This window comes from Coregonus clupeaformis, unplaced genomic scaffold (genome assembly GCF_020615455.1).
Source record: "Coregonus clupeaformis isolate EN_2021a unplaced genomic scaffold, ASM2061545v1 scaf0166, whole genome shotgun sequence".
In the NCBI taxonomy this organism is placed as follows: Eukaryota; Metazoa; Chordata; class Actinopteri; order Salmoniformes; family Salmonidae; genus Coregonus; species Coregonus clupeaformis.
The window spans coordinates 254862-270812 of record NW_025533621.1 but is presented as its reverse complement, the minus strand read 5'-3'; the positions used below and the strand labels follow the sequence as shown (position 1 = coordinate 270812).

Here is a 15951-nt window from a genome sequence, read left to right as displayed (position 1 = left end):
GACTTCTCAACAGCTTCTACCCCCAAGCCATAAGACTCCTGAACAGCTAATCATGGCTACCCGGACTATTTGCACTGCCCCCCCACCCCATCCTTTTTACGCTGCTGCTACTCTGTTAATTATTTATGCATAGTCACTTTAACTCTACCCACATGTACATATTACTTCAACTATCTCAACTAGCCGGTGCCCCCGCACATTGACTCTGCACCGGTACCCCCCTGTATATAGCCTCCCTACTGTTATTTTATTTTACTTCTGCTCTTTTTTTCTCAACACTTTTTTTGTTGTTGTTTTATTTTTTAATAAATGCACTGTTGGTTAAGGGCTGTAAGTAAGCATTTCACTGTAATGTCTGCACCTGTTGTATTCGGCGCATGTGACCAATAAAATTCGATTTGATTTGATTTGAAAGCACAGGAGGCTGGAGGAAAGCACAGGAGGCTGGAGGATAGCACAGGAGGCTGGAGGAGAGCACAGGAGGCTGGAGGAGAGCACAGGAGGCTGGAGGAAAGCACAGGAGGCTGGAGGAGAGCACAGGAGGCTGGAGGAAAGCACAGGAGGCTGGAGGAGAGCACAGGAGGCTGGAGGAAAGCACAGGAGGCTGGAGGAGAGCACAGGAGGCTGGAGGAGAGCACAGGAGGCTGGAGGAGAGCACAGGAGGCTGGAGGAGAGCACAGGAGGCTGGAGGAAAGCACAGGAGGCTGGAGGAGAGCACAGGAGGAATGGGCTTGTTTAAAAGGCTGCCCTGGGAGCAGAGTAGGATAGAGCAGAGTGGGACACACACACACCACTGGCCTGAACACTACAACACACACACACACACACACCACTGGCCTGAACACTACAACACACACACACCACTGGCCTGAACACTACTACACACACACACACACCACTGGCCTGGACACTACTACACACACACACACACACCACTGGCCTGAACACTACAACACACACACACACACACACACACACACACACACACACCACTGGCCTGAACACTACAACACACACACACACACACACCACTGGCCTGAACACTACAACACACACACACACCACTGGCCTGAACACTACAACACACACACACACACCACTGGCCTGAACACTACAGCACACACACACACACACCACTGGCCTGAACACTACAACACACACACACCACTGGCCTGAACACTACAACACACACACCACTGGCCTGAACACTACAACACACACACACCACTGGCCTGAACACTACAACACACACACACCACTGGCCTGAACACTACAACACACACACACACCACTGGCCTGAACACTACAACACACACACACCACTGGCCTGAACACTACAACACACACACACACACCACTGGCCTGAACACTACAACACACACACACACCACTGGCCTGAACACTACAACACACACACCACTGGCCTGAACACTACAACACACACACACACCACTGGCCTGAACACTACAACACACACACCACTGGCCTGAACACTACAACACACACACCACTGGCCTGAACACTACAACACACACACCACTGGCCTGAACACTACAACACACACCACTGGCCTGAACACTACAACACACACACACCACTGGCCTGAACACTACAACACACACATAAGTCTTAATTAATCTACACAGAAGTAGCATTGACCAATCACGTTCCCATCGCAGTCAAGGCATTCCTTTCCATGCTTCTAACTAAGTTTCCTTGAATTGATCACTTTTCTCTATGCAGGGCGTTCCATTAGCTAAATCTACATAAATCTACATAAATGAACAGTATTTTCCTGAGAGAGAAAAGACTGTTGAAATGATTATTTATCGTTTGGTTTAAAGGATACATCAGCGTGATGTATTGGACACAAACATTTATCTGGTTGGCGACCAGTAGCATGAATTAATGCAAATACTATTCACTCTGCTTCCTCTTGGCCGTTTGGATTTAAATTGGGCTTTGTGTTTTGCACTGTTCTCTGTCAAAACATATAGCAGCCTATTTATCACATTCACACAGAAATCAATCAATGCATTGATAAGCTACCAAGGGAGTTTAAAAATACACTTGTGTACAAATATCCCTGACTCTACAGCAAGCGGTTGGTTGTACACAAACACTAAACCAGGGAATAATGGCAAAACCTAGACGTGTTCAGCCCGAGACGTGCTCAGCCAGAGACGTGTTCAGCCAGAGACGTGCTCAGCCAGAGACGTGCTCAGCCCGAGACGTGCTCAGCCAGAGACGTGTTCAGCCAGAGACGTGCTCAGCCAGAGACGTGTTCAGCCAGAGACGTGCTCAGCCAGAGACGTGTTCAGCCAGAGACGTGCTCAGCCAGAGACGTGTTCAGCCAGAGACGTGCTCAGCCCGAGACGTGCTCAGCCAGAGACGTGTTCAGCCAGAGACGTGCTCAGCCAGAGACGTGTTCAGCCCGAGATGTGCTCAGCCAGAGATGTGCTCAGCCAGAGACGTGTTCAGCCAGAGACGTGCTCAGCCAGAGACGTGCTCAGCCAGAGACGTGCTCAGCCAGAGACGTGCTCAGCCATGAAAGATATGCTAGAGTTAAACTGGAAATGCTCCCCTTCGGACTGGCGCTAGCTTCCTGAAATGAGAGGGTAGTGGGAAGGAGGGGTGCTCACACGGTGCAGCGGGGAATGGCAATATGAACTATTCATTTCCTTTAAACATTCATTACAGGAAGATTAAAAAGATGAGGGGCTGGCCACCCTATTCCCTTTACAGTGCACTACTTTGGACCAGGGCCCATAGGCCTACATAGGGACTAGGGTGCCATTGGGGACGCATCCAGGATCTTTCAGCAGTAGCAGCTTGGGAGGGAGGATGTGGCCTAGCCGTCTGGAGGCAGGTGACCTTTGACCCTGTCATGGAAGCAGGACTTGAAACGATTGAGGAATGAGGACCTGAATATTTCATGGTGGCTACTGCCCCGCCTGCACGTCTCCACGGATACAGCCTGAGCTACAGACCATCATATGACCAACAAAACCAGTTTGAGAGAGAGAGATGGAGGGTGACCACAGGACAACCTCTTGAACTCACTCAACCTACAAGCACATTGAATAAAACTAAAGAAGCTAGTATACCAAGGAGTGTGCAACCTGTAACTTGCATTAAATCATGCCACTAGCTGGATGCTATAGGTCTATATATGGATGTTGAATCATGCCACTAGCTGGGTGCTATAGGTCTATATATGGATGTTGAATCATGCTACTAGCTGGGTGCTATAGGTCTATATATGGATGTTGAATCATGCCACTAGCTGGGTGCTATAGGTCTATATATGGATGTTGAATCATGCCACTAGCTGGATGCTATAGGTCTATATATGGATGTTGAATCATGCCACTAGCTGGATGCTATAGGTCTATATATGGATGTTGAATCATGCCACTAGCTGGGTGCTATAGGTCTATATATGGATGTTGAATCATGCCACTAGCTGGATGCTATAGGTCTATATATGGATGTTGAATCATGCCACTAGCTGGATGCTATAGGTCTATATATGGATGTTGAATCATGCTACTAGCTGGATGCTATAGGTCTATATATGGATGTTGAATAATGCCACTAGCTGGGTGCTATAGGTCTATATATGGATGTTGAATCATGCCACTAGCTGGGTGCTATAGGTCTATATATGGATGTTGAATCATGCCACTAGCTGGATGCTATAGGTCTATATATGGATGTTGAATCATGCCACTAGCTGGATGCTATAGGTCTATATATGGATGTTGAATCATGCCACTAGCTGGATGCTATAGGTCTATATATGGATGTTGAATCATGCCACTAGCTGGATGCTATAGGTCTATATATGGATGTTGAATCATGCCACTAGCTGGATGCTATAGGTCTATATATGGATGTTGAATCATGCCACTAGCTGGATGCTATAGGGACTATATATGGATGTTGAATCATGCCACTAGCTGGGTGCTATAGGTCTATATATGGATGTTGAATCATGCCACTAGCTGGATGCTATAGGTCTATATATGGATGTTGAATCATGCCACTAGCTGGATGCTATAGGTCTATATATGGATGTTGAATCATGCCACTAGCTGGGTGCTATAGGTCTATATATGGATGTTGAATCATGCCACTAGCTGGGTGCTATAGGTCTATATATGGATGTTGAATCATGCCACTAGCTGGATGCTATAGGTCTATATATGGATGTTGAATCATGCCACTAGCTGGGTGCTATAGGTCTATATATGGATGTTGAATCATGCCACTAGCTGGGTGCTATAGGTCTATATGGATGTTGAATCATGCCACTAGCTGGATGCTATAGGTCTATATATGGATGTTGAATCATGCCACTAGCTGGGTGCTATAGGTCTATATATGGATGTTGAATCATGCCACTAGCTGGGTGCTATGGTCTATATATGGATGTTGAATCATGCCACTAGCTGGGTGCTATAGGTCTATATATGGATGTTGAATCATGCCACTAGCTGGGTGCTATAGGTCTATATATGGATGTTGAATCATGCCACTAGCTGGGTGCTATAGGTCTATATATGGATGTTGAATCATGCCACTAGCTGGATGCTATAGGTCTATATATGGATGTTGAATCATGCCACTAGCTGGGTGCTATAGGTCTATATATGGATGTTGAATCATGCCACTAGCTGGGTGCTATAGGTCTATATATGGATGTTGAATCATGCCACTAGCTGGGTGCTATAGGTCTATATATGGATGTTGAATCATGCCACTAGCTGGATGCTATAGGTCTATATATGGATGTTGAATCATGCTACTAGCTGGATGCTATAGGTCTATATATGGATGTTGAATCATGCCACTAGCTGGATGCTATAGGTCTATATATGGATGTTGAATCATGCCACTAGCTGGATGCTATAGGTCTATATATGGATGTTGAATCATGCTACTAGCTGGATGCTATAGGTCTATATATGGATGTTGAATCATGCCACTAGCTGGGTGCTATAGGTCTATATATGGATGTTGAATCATGCCACTAGCTGGATGCTATAGGTCTATATATGGATGTTGAATCATGCTACTAGCTGGATGCTATAGGTCTATATATGGATGTTGAATCATGCCACTAGCTGGGTGCTATAGGTCTATATATGGATGTTGAATCATGCCACTAGCTGGGTGCTATAGGTCTATATATGGATGTTGAATCATGCCACTAGCTGGGTGCTATAGGTCTATATATGGATGTTGAATCATGCCACTAGCTGGGTGCTATAGGTCTATATATGGATGTTGAATCATGCCACTAGCTGGGTGCTATAGGTCTATATATGGATGTTGAATCATGCCACTAGCTGGATGCTATAGGTCTATATATGGATGTTGAATCATGCCACTAGCTGGGTGCTATAGGTCTATATATGGATGTTGAATCATGCCACTAGCTGGGTGCTATAGGTCTATATATGGATGTTGAATCATGCCACTAGCTGGGTGCTATAGGTCTATATATGGATGTTGAATCATGCCACTAGCTGGATGCTATAGGTCTATATATGGATGTTGAATCATGCTACTAGCTGGGTGCTATAGGTCTATATATGGATGTTGAATCATGCCACTAGCTGGATGCTATAGGTCTATATATGGATGTTGAATCATGCCACTAGCTGGGTGCTATAGGTCTATATATGGATGTTGAATCATGCTACTAGCTGGATGCTATAGGTCTATGTCTATGTATGGACGTTATAATAGCTATGTACTACAGCTGGGACGATAAATAAATGCAAATATAGATACGGACTGAACCAACAATTTATTGAGGACATTTTACTGATATTGATAATAACGATAAGTAGCCTTTACTAGAGGAATGAAACAGGAATGAAACAGGACAATGGTAGCCACAACATTCAAAGTAACAACATTTGCAGTACTAGCAGCAGTAGTAGTAGTAGTAGTAGTAGAAGTAGTAGTAGTAGTAGTACCAGTAGTAGTAGTAGTAGTAGTAGTAGTAGTAGTAGTAGTAGTAGCAGTAGTAGTAGTAGTAGTAGTACCAGTAGTAGTAGCAGTAGCAGCAGTAGTAGTAGTAGTAGCAGTAGCAGTAGCAGCAGTAGTAGTAGTAGTAGTAGTAGTAGTAGTAGTAGTAGTAGAAGTAGAAGTAGTAGCAGTATTAGTAGTAGTAGTAGTAGTAGTACCAGTAGTAGTAGTAGTAGTAGTAGCAGTAGCAGCAGTAGCAGCAGTAGCAGTAGTAGTAGTAGTAGTAGTAGTAGTAGAAGTAGTAGTAGTACCAGTAGTAGTAGCAGTAGCAGCAGTAGTAGTAGTAGTATATATTTTACCTCTTGGGGATGTTATTCGAAAACATAATGTTAACTTTCACTGCTATGCGGATGACACACAGCTGTACATTTCAATGAAGCATGGTGAAGCCCCAAAATTGCCCTCGCTAGAAGCCTGTGTTTCAGACATAAGGAAGTGGATGGCTGAAAACTTTTTACTTTTAAACTCGGACAAAACAGAGATGCTTGTACTAGGTCCCAAGAAACAAAGAGATCTTCTGTTAAATCTGACAATTCATCTTGATGGTTGTAAAGTCGTCTCAAATAAAACTGTGAAGGACCTAGGCGTTACTCTTGACCCTGATCTCTCTTTTGACGAACATATCAAGACTGTTTCAAGGACAGCTTTTTTCCATCTACGTAACATTGCAAAAATCAGAAATTTTCTGTCCAAAAATGATGCAGAAAAATTAATCCATGCATTTGTTACTTCTAGATTAGACTACTGCAATGCTCTATTTTCCGAGCTACCCGGATAAAGCACTAAATAAACTTCAGTTAGTGCTAAATACGGCTGCTAGAATCCTGACTAGAACCAAGAAATTTGATCATATTACTCCAGTGCTAGCTTCCCTACACTGGCTTCCTGTTAAGGCAAGGGCTGATTTCAAGGTTTTACTGTTAACCTATAAAAGCGTTACATGGGCTTGCTCCTACCTATCTTTCCGAGTTGGTCCTGCCGTACATACCAATACGTACGCTCACGGTCACAAGACGCAGGCCTCCTAATTGTCCCTAGAATTTCTAAGCAAACAGCGGGAGGCAGGGCTTTCTCCTATAGATCTCCATTTTTATGGAACAGTCTGCCTACCCATGTGAGAGACGCAGACTCGGTCTCAACCTTTAAGTCTTTACTGAAGACTTATCTCTTCAGTAGGTCATATGATTGAGTGTAGTCTGGCCCAGAGTGTGAAGGTGAACGGAAAGGCTGGAGCAACGAACAGCCCTTGCTGTCTCTGCCGGGCCGGTTCCCCTCTCCACTGGGGTTCTCTGCCTCTAACCCTGTTGCAGGGGCTGAGTCACTGGCTTGCTGGTGCTCTTTCATGCCGTCCCTGGGAGGGGTGCGTCACTTGAGTGGGTTGAGTTACTGACGTGATCTTCCTGTCTGGGTTGGCGCCCCCTCTGGTTTGTGCTATGGTGGAGACCTCTGTGGGCTATACTCGGCCTTGTCTCAGGATTATAAGTTGGTGGTTGGGGATATCCCTCTAGTGGTGCGGGAGCTGTGCTTTGGCGGAGTGGGTGGGGTTATATCCTTCCTGTTTGGCCCTGTCCGGGGTTTCTTCGGATGGGGCCACAGTGTCTCCCGGACCGCTCCTGTCTCAGCCTCCAGTATTTATGCTGCAGTAGTTTATGTGTCGGGGGGCTGGGGTTAGTTGGTTATACCTGGAGTACTTCTCCTGTCTTATCCAGTGTCCTGTGTGAATTTAAGTATGCTCTCTCTAATTCTCTCGTTCTCTCTTTCTCTCTGAGAACCTGAGCCCTAGGACCATACGTCAGGACTACCGGGCATGATGACACCTTGCTGTCCCCAGTCCGCCTGGCCTTGCTGCTATTCCAGTTTCAACTGTTCTGCCTGCGGCTCACGAAACCCCTACCTGTCCCAGACCTGCTGTTTTCAACTCTAAATGATCGGCTATGAAAAGCCAACTGAGAGACCTGAGCCCCTAGGACCATACGTCGGGACTACCGGCCGTGGTGACTCCTTGCTGTCCCCAGTCCGCCTGGCCTTGCTGCTATTCCAGTTTAAACTGTTCTGCCTGCGGTTATGGAACCCCTACCTGTCCCAGACCTGCTGTTTTAAACTCTAATGATCGGCTATGAAAAGCCAACTGAGATTTATTCCTGATTATTATTTGACCATGCTTGTCACTAATGAACATTTTTGAACATCTTGGCATGGTTCTGTTATAACCTCCACCCGGCACAGCCAGAAGAGGACTGGCCACCCCTCATAGCCTGGTTCCTCTCTAGGTTTCTTCCCTAGGTTTTGCCTTTCTAGGGAGTTTTTCCTAGCCACCGTGCTTCTACACCTGCATTACTAGCTGTTTGGGGTTTTAGGCTGGGTTTCTGTACAGCACTTCGAGATATTAGCTGATGTAAGAAGGGCTATATAAAATAAAATTGATTGAAGTAGTAGCAGTATTAGTAGTAGTAGTAGTAGTAGTAGAGTAGAGTAAGTAGTAGTAGTAGTAGTAGTAGTAGTAGTAGTAGTAGTAGTAGTGGTAGTAGTAGTAGTAGTAGTAGCAGCAGTAGCAGCAGTAGTAGTAGTAGTAGTAGTAGTAGCAGTAGTAGTAGTAGCAGCAGCAGCAGTAGTAGCAGTAGTAGCAGTAGCAGCAGGCAGCAGCAGTAGCAGTAGCAGTGCAGCAGTAGCAGCAGCAGCAGCAGCAGCAGTAGCAGTAGTAGCAGTAGTAGTAGCAGTAGTAGTAGCAGTAGTAGTAGTAGTAGCAGCAGTAGTAGTAGTAGTAGTAGTAGTAGTAGTAGTAGTAGCAGTAGTAGCAGTAGCAGTAGTAGTAGCAGTAGTAGTAGTAGCAGCAGTAGCAGTAGCAGTAGTAGTAGCAGCAGTAGTAGTAGTAGCAGCAGTAGCAGTAGTAGCAGTAGTAGCAGTAGTAGTAGTAGTAGTAGTAGTAGCAGTAGCAGTAGCAGTAGTAGTAGTAGCAGCAGGCAGCAGTAGTAGTAGTAGCAGTAGTAGTAGTAGCAGTAGTAGCAGTGGCAGTAGTAGTAGTAGTAGCAGTAGCAGCAGTAGCAGTAGCAGCAGCAGCAGTAGCAGCAGTAGTAGTGCAGCAGCAGCAGCAGTAGTAGCAGTAGCAGCAGCAGCAGTAGCAGCAGTAGTAGTAGAAGTGGCAGTAGCAGCAGCAGTAGCAGTAGTAGTAGCAGTAGCAGAGTGCTGCTGGTAGCAGCAGTAGTAGTAGTAGTAGCAGCAGCAGTAGCAGCAGCAGCAGCAGCAGCAGTTGTAGTAGTAGTAGTAGCAGCAGTAGTAGTAGTAGTAGTAGTAGTAGTAGCAGTAGCAGTAGTAGCAGTAGTAGTGTGAGCAGCAGCAGCAGCAGCAGTAGCAGCAGAAGCAGCAGTAGCAGTAGTAGTAGTAGTAGTAGCAGTAGCAGTAGCAGTAGTAGTAGTAGTACCAGTAGTAGTAGAAGTAGAAGTAGTAGCAGTAGTAGTAGTAGTAGTAGTAGTAGTAGTAGTAGTAGTAGTAGTAGTAGTAGTAGTAGTAGTAGTAGTAGTAGAAGTGGTAGTAGCAGTAGAATAGAAGTAGCAGTAGCAGCAGCAGCGCTTTTCACGACACCCAAAGTCACTTTACACAATAAAATCAGCACGATAAAAAGCAATAAAATCACATTAGTATAGTATATAGTATATAAAAGAACACTAATGATGACAGACTAACAATTGAGAACACTAAACATGATGACAGACTAACCATGGAGAACACTAAACATGATGACAGACTAACCATGGAGAACACTAAACATGATGACAGACTAACCATGGAGAACACTAAACATGATGACAGACTAACCATGGAGAACACTAAACATGATGACAGACTAACCATGGAGAACACTAAACATGATGACAGACTAACCATGGAGAACACTAAACATGATGACAGACTAACCATGGAGAACACTAAACATGATGACAGACTAACCATGGAGAACACTAAACATGATGACAGACGAACCATGGAGAACACTAAACATGATGACAGACTAACCATGGAGAACACTAAACATGATGACAGACGAACCATGGAGAACACTAAACATGATGACAGACTAACCATGGAGAACACTAAACATGATGACAGACGAACCATGGAGAACACTAAACATGATGACAGACTAACCATGGAGAACACTAAACAGGAGAAGTGAACTATACGGAGGATAAAAGACAACAGAGAATCCGGGTAAGCCTGTGTGACGAGGTGTCTTTAGTGTGGAGTGGACTAGAATATGTGTATGTATTGTTAGCTCCTGACATGGAGGGAGGGAGTTCCAGAGTTGGGGAGCTACTCTAGCACAGTGGTTCACAAACTGGGGTCCGGGGCCAGATCTGGGAGGCTCACATGGATCCACAGTACTTCATCAATCATCCATATTTCAACTCAATGTTGTTTTGAACATAAATGCACTGTAATTTAAGCTTTAAAACGGCAAAATGTTCTCCCTGTTCAATGGAAAAATGTGTAGAAATGCAGGAAATTACTGCAAATACAGTGAGGGAAAAAAGTATTTGATCCCCTGCTGATTTTGTACGTTTGCCCACTGACAAAGACATGATCAGTCTATAATTTTAATGGTAGGTTTATTTGAACAGAGAGAGACAGAATAACAACAACAAAAATCCAGAAAAACGCATGTCAAAAATGTTATAAATTGATTTGCATTTTAATGAGGGAAATAAGTATTTGACCCCCTCTCAATCAGAACGATTTCTGGCTCCCAGGTGTCTTTTATACAGGTAACGAGCTGAGATTAGGAGCATACTCTTAAAGGGAGTGCTCCTAATCTCAGTTTGTTACCTGTATAAAAGACACCTGTCCACAGAAGCAATCAATCAATCAGATTCCAAACTCTCCACCATGGCCAAGACCAAAGAGCTCTCCAAGGATGTCAGGGACAGGATTGTAGACCCTACACAAGGCTGGAATGGGCTACAAGACCATCGCCAAGCAGCTTGGTGAGAAGGTGACAACAGTTGGTGCGATTATTCGCAAATGGAAGAAACACAAAAGAACTGTCAATCTCCCTCGGCCTGGGGCTCCATGCAAGATCTCACCTCGTGGAGTTGCAATGATCATGAGAACGGTGAGGAATCAGCCCAGAACTACATGGGAGGATCTTGTCAATGATCTCAAGGCAGCTGGGACCATAGTCACCAAGAAAACAATTGGTAACACACTACGCCGTGAAGGACTGAAATACTGCAGCGCCTGCAAGGTCCCCCTGCTCAAGAAATCACATATACAGGCCCGTCTGAAGTTTGCCAATGAACATCTGAATGATTCAGAGGAGAACTGGGTGAAAGTGTTGTGGTCAGATGACACCAAAATCGAGCTCTTTGCCATCAACTCAACTCGCCGTGTTTGGAGGAGGAGGAATGCTGCCTATGACCCCAAGAACACCATCCCCACCGTCAAACATGGAGGTGGAAACATTATGCTTTGGGGGTGTTTTTCTGCTAAAGGGACAGGACAACCTCACCGCATCAAAGGGACGATGGACGGGGCCATGTACCGTCAAATCTTGGGTGAGAACCTCCTTCCCTCAGCCAGGGCATTGAAAATGGGTCGTGGATGGGTATTCCAGCATGACAATTACCCAAAACACACGGTCAAGGCAACAAAGGAGTGGCTCAAGAAGAAGCACATTAAGGTTCTGGAGTGGCCTAGCCAGTCTCCAGACCTTAATCCCATAGAAAATCTGTGGAGGGAGCTGAAGGTTCGAGTTGCCAAACGTCAGCCTCAAAACCTTAATGACTTGGAGAAAATCTGCAAAGAGGAGTGGGACAAAATCCCTCCTGAGATGTGTGCAAACCTGGTGGCCAACTACAAAAAACATCTGACCTCTGTGATTACCAAAAAGGGTTTTGCCACCAAGTACTAAGTCATGTTTTGCAGAGGGGTCAAACACTTATTTCCCTAATTAAAATGCAAATCAATTTATAACATTTTTTACATGCATTTTTCTGGATATTTATTTGTTATTCTGTCTCTCACTGTTCAAATAAACCTACCATTAAAATTATAGTCTGATCATGTCTTTGTCAGTGGGCAAACGTACAAAATCAGCAGGGGATCAAATACTTTTCCCCCCCACTGTTTGTCTCTCCGATGCGAAGAGGGGGGCCTTTAAAACGTTATTTTCCAGGCTCAGAGACTTGGTTAGTCTGACCGTGCACTGCAGCAGTCATGGTAAAACTGCTTGTATGCTATTTTATCGCACTCTTGACAGAGTTGTGTTCTGATAAATTTGCCATCACAAAACGTTTGGGAATCCCTGCTCTAGCCCACACCTCTACCTCAGTAGCAGCTCATGATTAGAACTGGTCCCATTTGGCCCTGTTGCCCCCCCCCCCACACACACACACACACACACACACACACTCACAGCTCTGTCCCCCCCAGCTCTGCCCCACACAACTCTGTCTCGACCCCACAGCTCTGTCCACACCCCCACACCCCAACCCTCTACTCCCAGCCAGAGATCCTCCAGCCCCATAACCCTGTACCCCCCAGCCCTCTACTCCCAACCACAGATCCTCAGGCCCCATAACCCCTCACCATATCTGGTCTCCTATGCAGCCTTGTCCTCTGAGTCTCTGCTGGATTCGGAGGCCCGCGCCAAACCGTCTGCCATCAGTGCATCCTCCAGACACCTGCGGGCCTGGATCACCTTCAGCTCCTGTTCCCTGTGGACACACAGAGAGGACCGGGGTTACAGATGAACACACAGAGAGGACTGGGTTAGGGATAAACACAGAGAGGACTGGGTTAGGGTTGAACAAACAGAGAGGACTGGGTTAGGGTTGAACAGACAGAGAGGACTGGGTTAGGGATGAACACAGAGAGGACTGGGTTAGGGATGAACACAGAGAGGACTGGGTTAGGGTTGAACACACAGAGGACTGGGTTAGAAATGAACACAGAGAGGACTGGGTTAGGGATGAACACAGAGAGGACTGGGTTAGGGTTGAACAGACAGAGAGGACTGGGTTAGGGTTGAACACACAGAGGACTGGGTTAGAAATGAACACAGAGAGGACTGGGTTAGGGATGAACACAGAGAGGACTGGGTTAGGGTTGAACAGACAGAGAGGACTGGGTTAGGGATGAACACAGAGAGGACTGGGTTAGGGTTGAACACACAGAGGACTGGGTTAGAAATGAACACAGAGAGGACTGGGTTAGGGATGAACACAGAGAGGACTGGGTTAGGGATGAACACAGAGAGGACTGGGTTAGGGATGAACACAGAGAGGACTGGGTTAGGGATGAACACAGAGAGGACTGGGTTAGGGATGAACACAGAGAGGACTGGGTTAGGGATGAACACAGAGAGGACTGGGTTAGGGTTGAACACACAGAGGACTGGGTTAGAAATGAACACAGAGAGGACTGGGTTAGGGATGAACACAGAGAGGACTGGGTTAGGGATGGGGACTATATGAGATGTGTGTTAGGTGTAGAGAGGCTTTGAGTCTTAAGGTTTCTTCTTTGACAAATTCCTGAAGGTTACCAGGGCATCACTCTATTCTCACTTCTCAGCCTTACATACGGATTATGTTATGATATTATTATATGGAGAAAACCCCCATATAAATTCAACCACATTTTAGAATGTATGACTGCTGTGTGCCTGCACGCCCTCACTCCACCCTCAGATAGCACTACCCAACAAACGGCAATCCTTCTTCTTCTGCTGTTGTTGGTATTATCAGATATTGACATGAGAAACAATACCAAGCAGATCTAATACTGGGATTGGGTTTCTTTTACTGGATTAGAATGCAGGGGGGAATCAAATCCTATTTCTCCTCACAGCTGAAAGATGGAATGTATGTGGTGATATCACAGTCTGATGACCTGTCTTTTTTCATCCTATGGGGTGAGAGAGGGATGAGGGAGAAGAAAAGAAAAGGAAGTCACCCACTCCACTTCCTCTTATAACCCAGAGAGAGCTTGTCATCTGAGCTTTAATGCATTTCCCAGTCGATAAGCCTGAATGCACAGGGACAGGCTGAGGAGAGAGGATGACAGGTCAGCCGTCAGTGTGCCATGCATGTGTATACACTGCCATCTAGAGGCTGAACTGAAGACTGCACTCTCAAGAGCTCTCAGTGGCATGGAGGGAGTAGTGCACTATGTAGGGACTAGGCTGCCACTTGGGAAGAATTGGGAGAGGTGTTATACTGCAAGGTGTTTCATGCCTCATAGTTCCAGCAGATATGACTGGCTGTCAGGTCCCTACAGATGATGCCAGAGGAATCTCTCTCTCTCTCTCTCTCTGTCTCTCTCTCTCTCTCTCGTCTCTCTCTCTCTCTCTCTCTCTCTCTCTCTCTCTCTCTCTCTCTCTCTCTCTCTCTCTCTCTCTCTCTCTCTCTCTCTCTCTCTCTCTCTCTCTCTCTCTCTCTCTCTCTCTCTCTCTCTCTCTCTCTCTCTCTCTCTCTCTCTCTCTCTCTCTCTCTCTCTCTCTCTCTCTCTCTCTCTCTCTCTCTCTCTCTCTCTCTCTCTCTCTCTCTCTCTCTCTCTCTCTCTCTCTCTCTCTCTCATATATATTTAAGGGGCTTTATTAGCATGGGAAACATATTTTTACATTGCCAAAGCATGTGAAATAGTAGGGGTGTAACGATCCATCTACTACATCGATGTATCGATTTATATTCCTATGATCCAACTACATCGATCTGTGCTCGGCGAGTTGGCCTTATGGACAACATATATCAATCTAACATCGTTTTAAAATGTAATAAATCGATTGTATCGATACTAGGAAATAACCCATTGGATTTAAGCACGTCAGACTTTATATGGATGTTTTTTCTTAGCACTTTTAATGATAAAGGCTTTAAACATTACTCGATTCAGTCTGCCTATCCGTGACGTCATCGCCCACAGCCAGCAGCAGCGCAAAGGCGCAAAGACAACAAAACATAGCATGGCGGAAGACAGAGGAGAAGCCGACGAGCGAGAAATTATCAAGCCACCATTGCGGTCCTTACAAGAAACAGGAATCTAGGAAACTTCACCTGCACTGTCCAGTATCCAGGTATTTATTTCAGTCACACTGGTTGAATTTTTGGCTAAAGGTTACTGAATCGATTTCAAGTCACTGAATCGTTTCGGATCGTATCGTTCTAAATGAACCAATATCGTCCTTGAATCGTATCGACAACCACGAATCGTGATACAAATCGAATTGTTGTTAAAACGAATCGTTACACCCCTATGAAATAGATAATAACAGTAAACATTACACTCACAAAAGTTCCAAAATAATAAAGCCTCTTTCTCTCTGACTCTCACTCTGCAGAGAATGTGTTCCAATACCTCAGGAAGGCATCAGTCAGACCATCAACATTTCTACTCCATATTCCCCATGACTAGAGTAGATCACATTATGATGAATAGGAATACAACCCTACATGTTGTGATGAAGTGTCTCTTCGATGGTGGCCTATGTCCGTGCACTACCTTGACCTGGGCCTGGATAGGGTGCCATTTTGGACACAGGAAGCCCTTGAATAGTATGAATCCTGCTCCTAAAAGGCATCACAATGTTAAACTGTACAGCAGCATACTATTCTGTCACTAGCTCATACAGTCAATGGTCAATCTAAAGGTTTATTTTATTCAAAGTCCTTAAGAGTCCATTTTTTCCCCACTCTTTCAGTAGTTCTGGAGGAGACAGAAATACTGTTAACCTTTCACCGAGTGGGCTATATCAGGGTCACACAGAGAGTTTCTTGGTAGTCTTAAACAAATCTACTTTGAAACAAAAGTATACACCTCACACACATGGTTATGGGCTTAAAAAAAAAGAAGAAAACACTTGAGCATGTCAGATATAGAGTTGAAATGTATTCAATGTTGAGTTTTCATCCCAATATT

At 45.2% G+C, this 15951-nt stretch overlaps 1 protein-coding gene across 1 annotated transcript in view; it reads right to left on the bottom strand.

Annotated features, from left to right (window-relative positions):
- Positions 1–15951, bottom strand: part of LOC121581836 (methyl-CpG-binding domain protein 2-like) — a 102230-nt gene that overhangs the window by 9740 nt on the left and 76539 nt on the right. Inside the window, exon 6 of the mRNA XM_045213885.1 lies at positions 12625–12752. Coding sequence (XP_045069820.1) covers positions 12638–12752 — 115 coding nt within the window. The 3' untranslated portion in view covers positions 12625–12637. The remainder of the gene's footprint in view (positions 1–12624; positions 12753–15951) is intronic.